At 41.9% G+C, this 18,935-nt stretch overlaps 1 protein-coding gene across 1 annotated transcript in view; it reads left to right on the top strand.

The window, feature by feature from the left end:
• The first annotated feature begins 9,245 nt into the window (after positions 1 to 9,245).
• The window catches only part of SCN10A (sodium voltage-gated channel alpha subunit 10), a 92,817-nt gene continuing 83,127 nt past the window's right edge, over positions 9,246 to 18,935 (top strand). The window contains exons 1-3 of the mRNA XM_027835806.1: positions 9,246 to 9,533; positions 11,030 to 11,148; positions 12,536 to 12,616. Of these exons, the coding sequence (XP_027691607.1) occupies positions 9,246 to 9,533; positions 11,030 to 11,148; positions 12,536 to 12,616 (488 nt within the window). The remainder of the gene's footprint in view (positions 9,534 to 11,029; positions 11,149 to 12,535; positions 12,617 to 18,935) is intronic.

Below are 18,935 nucleotides of genomic sequence, written 5' to 3'. Positions count from 1 at the left end.
TATTGGCAGAGTAGAAGACTGATCTCGGGTGTGGGCATTGAAAGGTGCCTTGTTGTCCAGGTAAACCAATAGGGTGGGTTTGGATTCTTTTCTAAGAAATAGTAGAAAGGCTTTGTGATATAGTCGGCTGGCATCAGGAAGACCTGGGTTGAAGACATGCCTCTGACAGCCGCTGCCTTTGTGAACATAGGCGAGTCTTAACCTTTCCAGCCCTCTAAGACTAAAAAATACTTATGAGTTGCTAATGTACACCAATGGAGGGAGTTTCCTCACAGGAGATTTCTCTATACTGATAAAATTGCGGGTCTGGACCAAAAACAAAAAGAGGGATGGAGAGGGAGGGAGGGGAGTGATAAAAACCATTTGAAAAAAACCATTGAAGTTAGAGTCAAAAGACCTGGGTTCAAACATCAGGTCTACCACTTACCATCTAGCTGTGTGACTATGAGCAAGGAATTAACTTGTCTGAGCATTTGTTTTAACATCTGTGAAACACATAACCCACCAGACAGTATTACCATTAGGAAGAGGTATGTAAGCTGTTAAGGGCCATATCAGTGAGACACATGCTAATGTGTATTGGTGTTGTTGTTATGAAGAGAATAAAAATGAATCAGGTTTAAAAAAAAAGTATATGGTGGGAAGGAAGTCTGTGACATCTTCCCCCCCAGCAGGCTGGTGTTGGAGGCTCCAAAGTTAGGAGGCTGCTGGTCTCTACGATATCCCTTTCCCAGGGTTCTAGTGTTTTTAATGTCAGTTCACTGCTTAAAAGGATCCTTTGGAGCTAGAAGAGAAAGTTGAAGTGTACTGTGATAGGAATCTGGGATAAACATCCCCAAGGACGGGGGCTGGGCACTAATGGAGAAAAAGGTGAAGGTAGTCGGGAGATAGACGTGCTGTCCTAAGGACTGAACGAATGCTTAATAGAAATGTCAGGAAAGTTTTGTAGATTCCCAGAACCTGGGAACTGGAAATGACCCCCAGAGACGAGCTAGTACAGCCTAGACCTGAACAAGAATTCTCTCTGATAATAATGATTTCAGTGGCCCAGGGGTTGGAGTTCTGACCTTGGAGTCTGTATGAACTGGGTTCAAGACCCACTTCAGACATTTATACTCTGTATGACTCTAGGCAAATCCCTGAACTGCTCAGGGGTCCCAGCAACCCTCTAAAATGATCAGATGTGCTTGTTAGCACCCTGCATTGGTAAAGGAAGTTCCCTTACCTGGGAGCTCCCTCCATCAATGAAATCATAGCTCCAAAGCAAAATAATAAGAATAGTTAACATTTATTTGGCAACTTAAGATTTGCAAATGTAGAATATTTTTATGTACAATACTTTATGTACAATAATTTTTATCCTTCTAACATCCCCAGTAATCCAGCCCTTCCTTGAATACCCTCAGGGATGGAGAACTCAGTACCTTCCAAAGCTATGTATTTCATTTTAGGACTGCTTTAATTGTAGGGAAATCTTTTAGGAGATTAATCCTAAACTGCCTATCTTCCACTTGCTGCTCCAGGCTCTGCCCTCGGGGGCCAAGAAGAACTAAGCTTATCACTCCTCCACCTAATTGCCCTTTGAATACTTTAAGTCAACCTTAGGGCTTGCTTGTAGAGAAATAGGATGGTTTTCTTTGCCTTTCTCCCCAAACTCACTGTCTCCTCCAGAGGCATCCCAGAGCTGTCTCTCTATACATTGAGACGCCTAGCTGCTCTTCTATACCTTACAACATTATATAGGTGTTTATTATTATTATTATTATTATTATTATTGTTGTTGGAAGGAAGAGTCAGGAGAACAGCACAGGAAGTCTTCTTCACCTTGTCATCAGGCATAGGAATCATCCCTTCCAGGACCCCGGCCCCTGCTGGTGTGGAGTTGGGAGCCGTCTCTTGGGGACAGAAGGAGTTTACATCCCAACACATTTTTCTGTTCTTGATTTTCCCTCTGAAATGATTGTGGGAAGAATATGATTTTCAAAGTCAAGGCGAAAGTAGTTATAAAGTTTTGGCTTCTTGACTGGGCAAAAATCAGCTAAAATTATAACCCCTGACCCCGTGATAGGTAAGGCATTGTAGGCAATGTCGAGATAAACCAGTCTGGCTCTCCAGGAGCTTATAGTCCAGCTGGAGAGATAGGACTAGTAAACACTAGTAAAGAGCCAAGCCAAGGCAGGTTTTAAAGTGTTATTCTGCTTGGCCCCAGAGGGCAAAACCACAATGAACAGAAGAAGCTCAAAGGTTGACTTGGGCTAGATATAAAGATAAAACTTCCTGACAATGAGGGCAGGCCCAGAGTGGTGTGGGGTGAGTCGGGAGGACTTGAACCCGGGCCCTGGAAGCCTGGGGATCCGCCTTGGAGAGGATCCTTGCTCAGTGGTTAGTCGGTCCAGTTGACTTCTGAGATCCCTTCTACCTTGAGATGCTGGGATTCCTCAGGGGGGGCAGCCAACAGTGAAGACTGAAAAGAGGACAAGAGGAGCCAGGATGGGGCCAGTGCAGTCAGGCAGAGACTTCTGTTGGCCTTTAAAGTCACTTAGAAACAGAAGAGTCTTAGAATTGGAAGGGGCCTGAGAGGCCTATCTCCCTTCACGTCTTCATTTTACTGATTGAAAGCTCAGAGAAGGCGTTTGGGGATGGCGGCAGGGCAAAAGAGAGGCCCTACCACCCAGGAGCTCCCAGTCTAATGTGGGGGGGGGGGACAACATGCAAACCGCTCTACAAAAATAGGCTCTAGACGGGCTACATTGGTGGTACTGACATTGAATGCTTTCTTGTAGAAGGTGGGACTTTACCTGGGGTGTGGAGGCAGCCAGGAGGTGGAGACAAGGACATTCCAGGCCTAGAGGAGGGCCAAGGAAAATGCACAGAGTTAAAAGATGAAGGGTTTTGTGCAAGAAACAGCAAGGAGGCCAGTATCCTGTGTCATAGGGGATTGATTGGAAGGTATAAGAAGACTGGAAAGGTAGGAAAGAGCCGGGTTACAAAGGGCTTTAAAATCCAAACAAGGATTTTATATTTGATTTTAGAGCTAATAGGGGCCCACTGGAGTTTACTAAGTGTGTGTCGGAGGATGGAGGGGGGGCGTGTAGTCAGATCTGCACTTTGGAAGGTAAGTTTGACATCTAAGTGGAAGATGGCCTGGAATAAGGAGCCCCTGGAGTTTATGGAGGGAGGGTGTGACACAGCCAGAGCCGAGCTTTAGAAAAATTGCTTTATAATCCCCACTACTTCTGACCTCTGCTTTCCATTCTCTTATGAATTCATGATCATATTTTGTGTCCTATTCCAATTGTTTATAAATACGACTTACCTCACTGCGGGATTACAATCTCCATGGAGGCAGAGACCACGTCTTTGTGGTACCTGCTAGTGCCTAGCATGCTGTAACAACATTAACAGTATTTGCCAGATAAACCTTCTCAAAGCATTCCTTATCTCTAGAAATTGAAACAGTATGCTTAGCAAAAGAAGGAAAAAGCTAACCTATAACCGCAGTCAGAAGGAAGGCCAGAGATAATCTTGTCCCATCTGTAGCTCAGCAGAACTTGCTCTACCATACTTCAAGCAAATGATCATTCATTTTTCACTTGAAGACCTCTAGTGATGGGGAACTCACTACCTCCAAGATAGCACATCGTACTTTTATGGAGTTCTTAATTATTAAGAGGTTTTTCCACATGTCGGGGTGAAATCTGCCCCCCCCTCCCAATTGCTTCTCATTGATCATAGTTCTGTTCTCTGGTCTGAGGCCAAACATAAGTCTTTACAATTCCCCTTCAATTATTTGAAGACAGCTGTCATATCTATGTCTTCTCATTGGTTCTCTAAACCGATCTGGTTGTGTTTTCATGTGAACTAACATCTAACATAATAATAGCATTTACATAGCATTTTGAGTTTTGCAAAATGTCCTCATTTGATCCTCACAGTAGGCAGATGCTATTATTATCATCTCTATTTTACAGATGAGGAAACTGAGGCAGACAGATATTAAGTGACTTGCCTAGGGTCACATAGCTAATAGGGGTCTGGGGCTAAATTTGAACTTGTCTTCTTGATTCTAGGTCCAGTGCTCCATATCCATTATGTCACCTCATTGGCTCAGTTGTACATAAGATGTCTAGCCATCTTGACCTTTTGCAGTTGATGTTTTGAACCTAAGTGGAAAACTATATGTATCCTTATTATATTTCAGATTATTCAATTCTGTAGTCTGTTCTGGCCTGCTGAGATCCCCACAGGACTTGTTTATGTCAGCCAACACATTAACTCCTCATCACACTTTCCTGTAATCTGTAAATTAGATAAACACATCAGCTATGCCTTCATCGGTCATTGATTGAAATGTTGACCAGCACAAGGCCAAGGGCAGAGGTACCAGAGTAATCCTTCTGTGTTTACATTGGTCTATTAACCTCTATGCTTTTAGATCAGTCTTTGAATGAGTTCTCAATCTGCCTAGCATCGAATCCAGATGTCTCCAGATCCCCTCAGAATAATTTACATTTTAAAAATAATTTACCTTTTTTTTTTAGAATAATGTAGTTTATAAAGTTTATAAAGTGCTATCAGCAAATCAATTCCTCTCAAGTGCACTATGTGACTGGAATCCTGTGCTAGGCATTATGAGAAGCCCAAAGTTCTGCTAAAGTTTCTGCCCTTAATTCAAATCAATTCAATTAAATAAATATTATTAAGTACACTAGGCGTCAGGTTCTGTGCTAAGTGCTAGAGATACAAAAAGAGGCAAAAGACAGTCCCTGCCCTCAAAGAGCTTGCAATCTAATGGGAAAGACAACATGCAAACAAATACACTCCACCAAGCTGTCTCTCAATAAGGACAAACACAGGAATTGTCAAAAATAACTCTGGTATTTTTCGACCTATGGAGTAATCAGTCATCCTAGCTATATACAAAGCAAGCTATATGAAGAATAAAAAGGAAATAATTAGAAGATAGGAAACGCTGGAATTAAGAGTGTAGGGGAGGCTTCCTGTAGGAGGTAGGATTTTAGTTGGGTCTTGAAGGAAGCCAAGGAGGTCGGTAGTTGGAGTGAGGAAGGAGAGTGTTCCAGGCATGTAGGAAGGATGCCAGAGAAAATGCCCAGAGCCGAGAGATGGAGGGTATTATTTATGGAAGAGACAGGAAGCCAGTCTTACTGGATCAAAGAGTATGTGTCAGGGAGGAAGATGTAAGACTGGAAAGGGAGGAAGAAGCAGGTTATAAAGGGCTTTGAATGCCAAGAGAGGATTTCGTATTTGTTCACCATTTTAGGAGACAAGACACATGCATCATCTCATTGAAGCCCAATTGCACCCCTAGGAGGATTTGGCAAGTGATGGTATCCCCTGTTTTATAAGAAGAACCAGGTTCAGAGAGTTGAAGTGATTTCAAATGGTGACTGAGTTATGGGACCTGGATGAGAACCCAGTTGTTCTAGATTCCAAGTCCAGCCTACTTCTGACTTACCCCGCCTACCTGAGTCTGACAATGGTTATTCTCTTTGCTAAGAAGCCATCCAGAATCAGTAAATATTTTTAGGATGCTCCACTTTCTTGATCACAAATAGGGCTATATATACTCCTATATAGTACACACATACACACACACATATACACATGCACACATGTTCCTATATAGCAATTCCTTTGCTCCCTTTGCAACCTTGGAAGCTGCAGTAGTGAATGCATTATTGTCCCCATTTTGTGGATGAGAAACTGAGGCACAGAAAGGTTCTGTGATTAGCCCAAGGCTGCACAGCAAGGAGGCATTAGAAGGAGTCAAGCTCATCTGTTTTATAGCCAGCAGGACAGAGAGCTGGGGCCCTTCATAAATGTACCATTCTAGGATAAACAGACCTTTGGAGAAGCTAGACAGAGTAGGCTGGATCATAGATTTAGAGCTGAAGCAATTTTAAAGACCATGTCTTGTCCCCTCATTTTAAATGTGTGGAAACTGAGGCATAGCAAAGTGACTTGCTTAGGTGACTTGCCCAGGGTCCCACAGTTAGTAAGTGCCTAAGACAAGATTTGAACCCAAGACTTCCTGACTCCAAGTCCAGGACCCTATCCACTCTACCATACTATCTCTCAATAGGGACAAATATTACAGTCATCAACATGACTTTGGGATTATCCTGTCTATGGATTTATCAGTCATTCTAGCCATTTCTGCCTCTCTGTCTTTCTTCCCCATCCAAGGAAGGGGGCCTGGTCTGACTGTAACAATGTTTGGATGGTAACTCACATTTATAGAGAGCTTTAAGGATCACCGGTTAATAGCTACCACAGAAAAGACCTGAGAGTTTGAGGGGACAGCAAGCTTAAGATGAACCATCCTGGTCAACTCAAAGTGAAGCAGGGGGCATCACTTTCACCCCACGGAGACCTGCAGGCAAAGGATGGATGGGTGATCACTTGTCAGTTACACTATAAATGGAACTCTATTCAGATACTAATTGGACTAGATCAAGAACTCTTAACCTGGGGTGCCTGAGGAGGTTTCCAGGGGCTCAGGAACGAGATGGGAAAAGAAAATGACATCCTTCCCACTACTTCCCACCACTAACCTCTAACTAAAATTTGACATTTTCTTCATTGGTTTAAAATGATGATTCTAAAAGGGGTCCTTACAGAGGCCACCCCAGACTGCCCAAGGGACCAATGAAACAAAAAGGTTAAGAATCTCTGGGCTCAACGGTTGCTGAGGTCCCCATGCCCCTGGACAGTTTATGCCTCTAGGATCTAGGATAATTATTAGTCAGAATGTTTGCTAAAGTGGCTGACTACCACAGACAGGCTCTCTGCTAGGAGCCGCAGCCAGCACAGTGCCAGAAAAGATGGCAAACACTTTAAAAAGATTTGTCAGGTGATTGATAATGGCTATAGTTTAAATATTCAGCAAGGCAATCACGCAGTCTTCTGGCATGGAAAGCTTCTTTGTGACAGCCAGAATCTCCCCCAGGGACCCACAGGCTGCTATCATCGCAAGGGAGAGAGTCATGGGTCTTAAGGAGCCCCTCCCTGCTCAAGACCTCTCTGCGGTGTAGCCAGTCCTGGGCTCCCAGCGACCGTGCCAATTGTGGGCAAGTTTCAGTGTGTGCTCCCAAGCTAGAGACTGGCAATTGTGGTCTGGCCACAGCCCATGTGCCTGCTGTCCAAGGATTAGCCCAGCCAAGTGTGAAAAGGGACTCATCACTCCATCGGAGGCAAGGAAAGAACTTTTCAACCACAAAACCTCTAAAATCCTTATACTAAGTCATACCTGGGTAAGGCCTATGACAGGGAGGGAAGACCCAGGACACAATATAGAAACTGTGGCCTGTTGGACTGGAGGACGTTGCTCAGAGGTGAACCCAATGAACCAATTTAGCCTGGGTAGGGGAGAGCTCCACAAGAACATTAGTGCACAAAACTAATTAAATAATAATTACATTTGTCATCTTAGAGCCATTCCTGACCAAAGAGAGATACCAAGTCTGGGGTCTTCGCCTCAACTGTCCTTACAGAATCAATTCATTCAATTCGGTTCAATTGTATTGGACTCAATTCAATTAGACAGCTATTTATTAAATGCCTACTATGTGCCGTGCATTATGCCAGTAGGCCAATCAATCAGCAAGCATTTATTAAGTATTTACTACATATTAAGCAGTATGTTAGATGCTGAAGACCAAAACAGTCCCTGCCTTCAAGAAGTTTACATTTTAGTCCTGGGGGGCTGGAGGGTTTGGGAGACCGTAAGCATACAATGAAACAAAGAAACAACCGAACATACAAAATAAATAAAAATTTGTATGTGTGTGTAGGATGGAGTTGTAGGGAGTTGATAGTCATAATAATAGCTAGCATCTATATCACATTTTAAGGTTTGCAAAGTGCTTTACAAATATTCATTTGAATCTCACAACAACCCTGGAAGGTAGGCACTATTACTATCCTGATTGTGCAAATGAAGAAACTGAGGCATGCAGAGGTTAAGTGATTTGTCCAAGGTCACACACAGAGTGTCTGAGGTCGGATTAGAATTCAGCTCTTCCTGACTCTGGATTCGGTGCTCTACCCACTATGCCATCTAGGGTTAGAATTAACAAGTAGAGAAATCAGGAAAAGCCTGATGTGGGAGGTGGTATTTGAAGAGCTCTAGGGCTTCCAAGAGTGGTACTAGATGGCACCATAGTGAATAGGGGGCCAGGCCTGGAGTCAGGAAGGTGAGCCTTCCTGAGTTCAAATCTGGTCACAGACACTTACTGGCTGTGTGACCCTGTTTGCCTCAGTCTCCTGTCTGGAATGTGAACTGGAGAAGGAAATGGTAAACCACTCCAGTATCTTTGCCAAGAAAACCCCAAATGGGGTCACAAAGAGTTGGGCATGACTGAAACTACTGACCAGTCACAAAGGGCTTCCAAGACGTAGAGGTGTGGGAGAGTCAAACCTCAAGTTTATGAAGGAGATCAATGAGAAATAAGCCTGGGGAAGAGGCTGGAGCCAAATGGTAGATAGTTTTAAATTCTAACCAAAGGGTTTTGCATTTTATCCTAGACAAACTCAGGAGCTCCGGGAATGCTTTGGTCATAGCTATGCTTTTAGAAATTTGCCTTGGCAGCTGAGTGGTGGATAAATTGAAGCAGGGGATGGGGGTGGGGTGGGGGGAGAGATTTGAGGCAGTGATACCACTTAGGTGGCTACTGCAATAATCCAGGCAGGAGGTGAGCAGGGCCTGAATTCGGGTTGTGGTTGGGTAGGTACAGAGAAAGGGTTGAATGTGAGACATTTTGTAGAGGAAAAATGAACAGAACTCAGCAAATGATTTTTACTAAAATGTGAGCTCCTTGAGGGCTGGGTCTGTGTTTTTACCTTTCTTTGTATACCCAGCACTCAGCACAATGGTTGGCGTGTAGTAAGTACTTAATAATACTTGTTGATTGACTGATTGACCAGTCATGAGGAGAGTAAAGCATTAAGGGAAACTCTAAGGCTTCAGGTCTGTGTGCCTGGAAGGATGGTGGTGCCCTTGAGAGAAACAGAGAAGTCTTGAGAAGTATGGCATTGAGGGTGGAGGGTAGAGTATGAGCCTTGCTTTGGCCATGCTGAGCTGGAGATGCCAAGGGTCCACCACCACTTACCACACTGATGTTTTCTTGTCTTCCTGTCCCCAGACACTGTGGTCACCGCTATTCTTTTTTTCAGTTATTTCAGCCACTAGGTGTTAGAAACTCTTTCTGAAGAAGAATGAAAAGATGGAAAACTGTTTTGGCTCCCTGGAGACAAACAACTTCCGCCTTTTTACTCCTGAATCTCTGGCCACCATTGAAAGGCTGATCGAGGAGGAGAAACATATGAACAATGTGAAGGAGAAGGAACGAGAGGAGGAGGAAAAGAAAGAATCAAAGGCCGGAGCTGAGAAGCCCCGACCCCAACTAGACCTGAAGGCCTACAACCAGCTGCCCAAGTTCTATGGCGAGCTTCCCCCAGAATTAGTGGGGGAGCCTCTGGAGGACCTGGACCCCTTTTACAGAAATTACAAGGTAAGAGCCAAGACTCTACAGCCTGACTCAGGTGGTGGTTTTGTCCTTGTACCGATACAGCCCGCCTCCTGGACTAGGGGACGAAAGGGTCTGGCCACAGGCCGCTTGGTCCCCGTTACAAAGCTTTTGACCCCCTTTCCTGTGACCCAAAGCTTTTGTGATAGAGGTGACATACCATTCAGTCTTCAAAAGCCACACAAAGTCAATCCAGGGGTGCTTTTCCCTCTTTATTTTACTTATGGGGAATTCTAGTGGCTCATTTTGCTAACTAACCCCCAGGAACGAAACAGGAAGTAGCCAGGTTAGAGTTTTGGCCCATAGTCCCCCAGGCCATCTTTGTAAACTTGAGGGTTTGGCTGCAGTAATCAAGGGTCCAGGTCACAAATGAGATTAGATCCTGAGCCTAAAGACAGTCAGAGTTGGTGGCCTTCAATGTCATATAACTCACCCTGTCCCTCCCTACTTGGTTTTGGTCTCCTACCTTCATGGGATGGTTGATCTGTGGATGGAGATGGGAGGAAGGAACTCAGACGTTACATCTCTGTAAGCATAGTTACCTTTCTAAGGGGGCATGACCAAAAGTTTTGTGCTATAACCCTATTGTTTTTCATTCATTAAAATGGTCCCAACTGTAGTCAATTGCAGAGGGTTCTCATCTCCTGGGACACTGTCTATGTAGCGTACCCTTGATGAATCAGGCCCAGTACGTCTTTTGGTGCTGAGACAGATTCTGAGTACTTGCTGCCAGTTGGAGGAGGGGAGAGCTAAGCCAGGGTGGGAGCAACAGGAAAGGATTAGGGGGACCAGAGAGGAAGAGAAGAGGCTTTGAGGAACGTGACTCATAGCATAATACCTGGTTGTCCTCTGTACCTATACATTCTTATTTTCATAATGGAACTAAAGGACAGTGCTGAAGCCAGGCCTGGGTGTGAAAAAACTCATCTTCAACCTGAGCTGGACATTTCATTTTTCACTATTCTTACCCGTGATTTTATCATTGCTTAGACGATGATTTCATCAGAGTGGGGGTATCCCAGCATGGAAACTCCATCCACCAATGCAGATTGGCACCTGATCTTAGACGGTTGCCTGGGGCACTGAGAAGTGATTTGTCTAGGGTCTCACATTATGTGTCAGAGGCAGGACTCTAATGCAGGGTTTTCTAACACCAAGACTGGCCTTCTATCTTGATGCCACACTGTCCAGGCATCACTTTACCTCATTGAAACTCTTGATTTCTGTGGTCGCTGGTTTAAATGGATAATTTAAATAGATAATTAAATAGGTAAAGCTCATGGCCCACCACTGGGGCCCCTGGGAGCAGTGTGGGACGTGGTGCCTTTCTAGCCAGTCATCAGAAGGGAATTGGCTTCCCTGGGCAGGAGGATCTGGGCACTGTCTACTCTGCCTTCAGCACTGGGATGGATGAATCGGTAAATAAGTTCTCGTTTTGCAGGTCTGCTGGGTAGGTGTGATTTTGTATTTTGTTTTAACAGACATTTATAGTCTTAAACAAAGGACGGACAATCTTCCGGTTCAGTGCAACCCGGGCTTTGGGGCTCCTCAGTCCTTTCCATCCCCTCAGGAGAACCGCCATCAAAGTCTCAGTCCACTCATATCCTTTCTCATGGATATTTTTTCCCTTTAAAGGAAGTCAAGTGTGTCTGGCTCTTGGTGCCACATGTATCTCTGCATACTCTTGAAATGGAACATTGAGCTGGCCTCAGAAACAAAACAATTCTGCAATGTTTTTAAAAGAGAAGAATTAAAAAGGGACAAATGCTGATTCTACTGATCTGCAGCAAAGGGAGTTGCCATAACAGGAATTCCCCACATTAATGAAATCGCAGGTGCAGTCTAAAAACCCCAAGATAGAAACAGTCCATTTAATTAATAATAGCTAGCATTTATAAAGCACCTACTGTGTGCCAGGCACTGTGCCAAGTGCTTTACAAATATTATCTCATTTGATCTTCAAAACCATTGTGGAAGATAGGTTCTATTATTATACCCATTTTATAGATAAGGAAACTGAGGCAGACAGAAGCTAATTGACTTGCCCAGGGTCATATAATTAGTGTCCGAGGCTGGATTTGAATTCAGGTCTTCCTGGCTTTGGGCCCAGTGCTCTATCCACTGAGCTCCCTAACTGCTTTTGACATATATTCCCGTTTTTTAATAACAGACACTCACCTAGTTTGCAAGAATAATTATTCACAAAGGAAGCTTCCAAATGGCACAGTAGGGAGTCCTTCCCCATCCACTTCTCTGGTTTTCCCAGTAACAGCTTCAGACCAATGCCCTAATAAAAATTCTGCTTGGGGGTAGGGCATGATGGTCAAATACCAAAACTAAATGGTCACTTGATGTTCCAAGGGGATTAATTCATCTTAAATTTGACTGTTCCCTACTTACTTAGTTCATGGGTTTCTCCTAGCACTTCAAGAGAATATTTGCTTAGTATTTATTAATCCAAGACCTCAGTGTCTCCATCTATAAAATGGGGATGATAATGGGACTTGATGTGACTCATGTGACAGCTTGTTCTAAAATCTCTGCAAACGTGAAAGTGATGTATATATATGTATATATGTCACTATTACTGTTATTGTTGTTCTTTTTTTATTTTCAATATTAGTAAGGTAAATACTTCTCTACATCGGGCAAATGGCCTTAAGAAATTCTTCCCCTCATTTTTGCTTTTGAGTGCCTGTTTCCTGACAGCAGAGTGACTGCACCTGCATTCTGATATCTAGTCCCATCTCCTTGGAGTGTGGGCATGCTGAGGAAGGCTGCCCTTCTGGCCAAACAAGTGTCCAGTGAAGAGAATTTCAGGCAGCATATCTAAAGGAAGGCTTCCAGGCCCTCTCTCCTTCCCAACACAACTGTTGGAGTTGTCCATTGGATCATAAACAAGCACATTTGGAGAAGAGCCTCCAGGAAGTGGGCTTCCTGCCCCCACTGAGATCAGTCACATGTTCTCCTTAACAAATCTTCCTCACCCTGTTCAGTTTCTTCATCATGATGACTATTGTGGTCAACTGTGTATTCATGACCCAAAGTGAAACTCCATCGACTATTGAGTAAGTCATTTCCCTCCTTGGGCAGCAGCAGTTTTTGTTTTCCTCTTATCTCCCCCTCCTCCACTCCCACTCCCCTTTCCTCACCCACTTCTCTGCCTGATATTCTTTGGCTTTGCAAGTTTCTTGTCAATAATATAAATGAAGATTCTGGAAGACCCAGGTTCAAGTCATTCCTCTGACACTCATTAGCTGTGTGAACAGTGATGTTACATAAACAACTTTTCTTAGGCTCCAGAGTAATGATTATCTTTGGATGGTGGGTGGGAGTCTAGACCTGTGAGTTCATCTGTGTAGGGAAGTCCCAGTGAGGGGGCTCTTTACCAAGGCAGAGCAGTACCCATGCTGTACTTTATATTCTTAGGGACACGTTCAGGGTAGCACAGCCAGTATATGTCAAAGGCAAGACTTGAACCCAGGTCTTCCTGACTCTTGGGGTCTGTCCCTAGGATCAAATGAGTTACTCTATTTAAAGTGCTTTGCAAACCTTAAAGTGCTGTATAAATGTTAGCTATTATTAATATTACACACTGCTTCTCATAATTATAATTGACTATAGATATGATAAAATGTTTGTCCAAGTGTTTCCTTCTCTGTAAACTTCAAGAAGTAAATATATGAACAGTTTTCAGTCTACCTATGCCTGCTTGCTTAGACCAAGCAATGGCATATTTCTCTTCTTTTAGAAAACCACGACTCTCTCTGAGACCCCCAACATCTGTGGGACAAAACCAAAGTCAACCATTGCTGGAACTAATCTAGAAGATAACTTCATAGCCACATATAATAAATATTTGTGTATATGTGTACATGTATATATGAGTATAATGTATATACACATTATATATTCATATATATTAAATGCATAAAACCAGCCCTATATATACACATGTATATCTGTGAATATATGTGTATGTATATATATACACTTTTACATATGTTTACATATGTTTTAGAGTGACTGACAAGTTCTCAAGGTGGGTTAATTGGTGTGAAGGAGATCTGCCCACCTCTCTTCCTCACTCATTAGTAAAGGACAGACTTCCTAGTCACAGTTTCTTTTTCCATGCACATAGAGTCTATGGGGTCACAGTACCTTTCTCCCTCCAAAAACATAGATCCTTGCTTTTCCTACCTTATAGGAATGCTCTGGCAGTCAACGGAGTTAGTATATGTGAAAGGATTCTTGGAAACTCTTTGACTCACTCATTTTTTAGGATTATATTATTTAGTTTCCAATTAAATTTTAATCTATCTTTTCACTGCCCTTCATTAAATGTAATTTTATTACATCATGAACTGAAAAGGATGCATTTACTATTTCTGCCTTTTGGAATTTGATTGTGAGGATTTTATCCCCTAATACATTGGCAATTTTTGTGTAGGTGTCATCTACCACTGAGAAAAAGGTATATTCCTTTCTATCCTCAATTCAATTTTCTCCAGAGGTCTATCATATCTAACTTTTCTAAAATTCTATTTACCTCTTGAATTTCTTTCTTGTTAATTTGTGGTTAGATTTATCTAGTTCTGAGAGGGGAAGGTTGAGGTCCCCCATTAGTATGGTTTTACTGTTTGTTTCCTCCTGTAATTCATTTAACTTCTTTAGAAATTTGGATGCTCTACCATTTGGTGCATATATGTTTAGTATTGATACTACTTTGGTACCTTTCAACAAGATGTAGTTTCCTTCCTTGTCTCTTTTAATTAGATCTATTTTAGCTTTTGCTTTGTCTGAGATCAGGATTGCTACCCATGCTTTTTTATTTCATCTGAAGCATATTATATTCTGCTCTAACCTTTTAATTTTACTCTGTATGTCTCTCTCTGTTTCAAATGTGTTTCTTGTAAACAGCATATTGTAGGATTCTGGTTTTTAACCCAGTCTGCTACATGCTTTTGTTTTGTGGGAGAGTTCATACCATTCACATTCACAGTCATGATTACTGTGTATTTCCCTTCACCTTATTTTTTCCCTGTTTATTCTATCTCTATCTCCCAGTGTTTGGCTTCTGACCTCCTCCCTCAATCTGTCCTCTCTTCTACCAGCCCCCACTCATTTTCTTTTCCCTTCCCTTCCTACTTTCCTATAGAGTAACATAGATATCTCTACCCAACTGAATGTGTATATTATTCCTTCTTTGAGCCAAATCTGATGAGAGTAAGGTTCAAACAATGCTCACCCCTCTCCATTCTTTTCCTCTACTGTAATAAGTCTTTTGCACCTCTTCATGTGATATAATTTACCCCATTCTACCTCTCCCTTTCCTCTTATCCCAGTACAATCTTCTTTTTCACCTCTTAATTTTTTTATGTCAATCAAAATCTACTCATACCCACACCTTCTGTCTTTGTATACTCTTCCTAATTGCCCTAATAGAGATACAGTTCTTAAGAGTTACAAGTATCACCTTCCAATGTAGGAATGTAAACATTTTAAGCTTATTGAATAATGTTTTTTTCTTTCCTGTTTACCTTTTTACGTTTCTCTTAAGTCTTGTATTTGAACATTGAATTTTCTGTTTAGCTCTGGTCTTTTCATCAGGAAAGCTTGAAAGTCTCATACTTCACTGACTATCCGTTTTTCCCCCTGAAAGATTATGTTCAATTTTACTGGGTAGTTGATTCTTGACTCTAATCCAAGCTCCTTTGCCTTTCAGAATAGCATATTCCAAGACTTCTGGTCCTTTAATGTAGAAACTGCTGAGTTCTGTGTAATGCTGACTGTGGCTCCTTGATATTTGAAATGTTTCTTTCTGGCTGCTTACAATATTTTCTTCTTGACTTGATAATTCTGGAATTTGGCCATAATAGTCCTTGGAGTTTTCATTTTGGGATCTCTTTCAGGAGGTGATTGGTGGATTCCTTCAATTACTATTTTACCCTCTGGTTCTAGGATATCAAGGCAATTTTCCTTGATAATTTCTTGAAAGATGCTGTCCTGGCTCTTTTTTTTTTTATCATGGCTTTTAGGTAATTCAATAATTCTTAAATTACCTCTCCTGGATCTATTTTCCGGATCAGTTTTTTTTTCCAATGAGGCATTTTACATTTTTTTCCATTTTTTCATTCTTTTAATTTTGTTTGATTGATTCTTAAAGTCTCATAGAGTTATTAGCTTTCACTTCCCCAATTCTAATTTTTAAGGACTTATTTCCTTCAGTTAGCTTTTGTACCTCTTTTTCTATTTGGCAATTCTACTTTTAAAGGAGTTCTTTTTCCAAGCTGTTGATTCTTTTTTTCATGATTCTCTTGTATCAATCTCATTTCTCTTCCCAATTTGTCTTCCACCTCTCTTATTTGATTTTTAAAAACCTTTTTGAGTTCTTCCAAGGGGACTTTTCCGGGCTTGAGACCAGTTCGTATTCCTCTTTGAGGCTTTGCATACAGGCATTTTGACATTATTGTCCTCTTCTGAGATGGTGTTTTGACCTACCCTATTGCCACAGTAGCTTTCTATTTGTTTTTTTGTTTGTTTGTTTTGCTCATTTTCCAGCTTATTTTGTGACTTTTAAAGTTGAGCTCTGCTCTTGGGGTACAGGGAGCACTATCCTAAGTTTCTTGTGCTGGAAGCCAGGGGCCTAGTCATTGGCTTTCTGCCCCAAGGCCTCTGGAGCTAATGGCTTGCCCACTGTGTTGGAGCGGCCCAGCCTCTAGCTTTTTGTGCCAGGGATTCCAAGGGTAGCATTTTGCCTTCTGCCCTGGAGCTGGAGGCCTAAAAGCTGACCTGCTGTGCCACTGGCCTGCTGAGTTTGGAACACGGGGCCTCAGTTGCTGATCTGTGCTGTGGCTAAGAGCCTCCCACTGGCTTGCCTGGATACCACCTATGCTAAATTGTGCTTCCCTTTTACCCAAGTGAGAAAGACCTTTCCTGCAGTCCTTCTAAGTTATCTTGGCCTGGAAAATTGTTTCACCCCATCTTTTTGTGGATTCTGTCACTCCAGAATTCATTTAGAGGCTTGATTTAACATTGTTTTGAGGGAAACTGGGGAGAACACAGACAACTACCTGGCTTTTCTCTACCACCTTGGCTCTGCTCCCTTTGGAAACTCTTAAATTTGAAATGTAAAAAAAAAATTAACATTTAAACAAACTCTCAGAGTAAACCAAAAGAAACACCAAATATGTAACAGTCACTATACTAACAAATGAGAATGCAAAGGGAAAAAATGTGTGTGTGTGTGTGTGTGTGTGTGTGTGTGTGTGTGTGTGTGTAGTCTGCCCTCAGGGAGCTTCCATTCTACTGGGCTTATATGGCTGGGCATGGAATTAATATAATAACCCCCATTTCTGGCAGGTTGAGGTTTGCAAAGTGTTTTTCTCTCAATACCCCATATGAGGTACATAGCCTAAGTAGTACTATCCTTATTTAACAGATGAGGAAAATTGAGGTTTTAAAAGTTAAGCCATACAGCCAGTGAGTAACCGAGGCAGGAATTTGACCTCAAATCTCCTGATTCCAGGTCCAGGATGCTAACTACTACACCACATTACCTCTCTGAGACCTAGGTCATGGTTTTTCAGGTGATAACTGTAATAAAACTCACAAAAACAATCTAATTAGAGTTTTTATGATGTTTAAAGAGCCTTGGCAGTCACCCTGTGGCTAATATAGTCAGTGAAGCCTCCTTAGCACATGTTGGGCTGCAAGGATCACACTGGGCATCTCCAAGGAGGAACAAAATTGTAGCTCCCAATGGCTAGCTCAGCTTAGCTAGTGAGGCCCCAAGGATGGAGTCTCTCTTAATATTCCCAGTGAGATTCTTAAGTGATCTCTCTTCTGTCAAGGAAACCATTTTCTGTCTCTATCCCACTCTTACTTCTCTCCCTTCCTAGCTGGCTTGCTCACTAAACTTGATAGTTGGTAATGGTCTCTACCTAGAGACTTGTATGTTTCCTTATGGGAAGAAATCAGAGCCATAACTAAGGTGGAGTAGTAAGGGCTTTGGCCCTGAGCACAAAAAATTTAACATGTGCACTCTCTCTAGCAGCTTAGAAATAACTGAGTTTAGCAACAATTAAGTGAGAATAAAGGGAAGAACTAGACGATTTCATTGGTATGGAGAACTCTTGGATGAGGAAACTCCTTCTACCAATGCAGTCTGGCACCTTCTTTCCACCTTATACTTGAGGAGAATTGCTTGGGAACAATGAAAAGTTCTTTGCCCAGAGTCACACAGCCAGTATGTATCAGAGGTAGGTCTTGAATCCAGGACTCCTTCTCTCTAAGGCTTGCTCTCTATTCATTATGCTATGACACCTGAGAATAATCAGTTAAAATAGGAAGGTATGCCTTCTCATGGGGTGCAGGAGGCCTAGGCAGGAGGAAGAAAGAGAATTTGGTATTCAGAATTTTTAAAAAATGTTAAATTTTTTAAAAATATAATTGGAAAGTATTTAATGAAATAATTTTTATGTAGGTATACACACACATATTTAAAAACACGAAGCTAGATGTTCCCACCTATAAGCTACTTATTCCCCCTGCTACTTTATTGATTCTATCTCAAAAATTCTTCTTCTTCTTCTTCTTCTTCTTCTTCTTCTTCTTCTTCTTCTTCCTTCTTTCTTCTTCTTCTTCTTCCTTCTTCCTTCTTCTTCTTCCTTCTCCTACTCCTCTTCATCTTCACCATCCCATAGAATAGAAGCTCCTTGAGGCCAAGGGCTATTTCTTTTTTTGTTTGTATGCTCAATGCTTAACACAGTGCCTGGCACATAATAGATACTTGAAAAATCCTTATTAAATGAATCATTAGCACAAATTTACAGAGCCCTTAATGATATTTTATATTTAGGGTCTGGGGCTTTGGGGTCTTTTCTCAGGGTTGCATTCATATACAGTAAGGAAGCTTATCTATAGTTTTCTTTCTCTGCTTTTGCTCTTCCTGGTTTAGGTACCAAAACCATATCTGTATCATAAAAGAAATTTGGTAGGACTCCTATTTTACCTATTTTTTTCAAATAGTTTATCTGGTATTGGGATTAATTGTTCTTTAAATGTTTGGTAGAATTCATTTATAAATCCATCTAGTTCTAAGGATTTTTCTTAGGGAGCTCATTGATTGCTTGTTCAATTTCTTTTTCTAAGATTGGTTTATTTAAGTATTCTATTTCCTCTTCTGTTAATCTGGGAAATTTATATTTTTATAAATATTCACCATTTCACTTAAATTATTGGTTTTGTTGAGGTTTAGGGGTTTTAGGGGTGCTGGGACCCTGAAATCATGACATGTGGGTCCTGCCAGAATTAATTCAACCCAAGCCTTCTTTCAGCCAAAGACAAGGTTTATTAGAACATCTACCATATTGGCCAGACTCTTAA

Source organism: Vombatus ursinus, unplaced genomic scaffold (genome assembly GCF_900497805.2).
Source record: "Vombatus ursinus unplaced genomic scaffold, bare-nosed wombat genome assembly UNPS02014817.1, whole genome shotgun sequence".
NCBI classification, from domain to species: Eukaryota; Metazoa; Chordata; class Mammalia; order Diprotodontia; family Vombatidae; genus Vombatus; species Vombatus ursinus.
The sequence above is the reverse complement of the archived record's forward strand: the minus strand, read 5'-3'. Positions and strand labels throughout refer to the sequence as shown.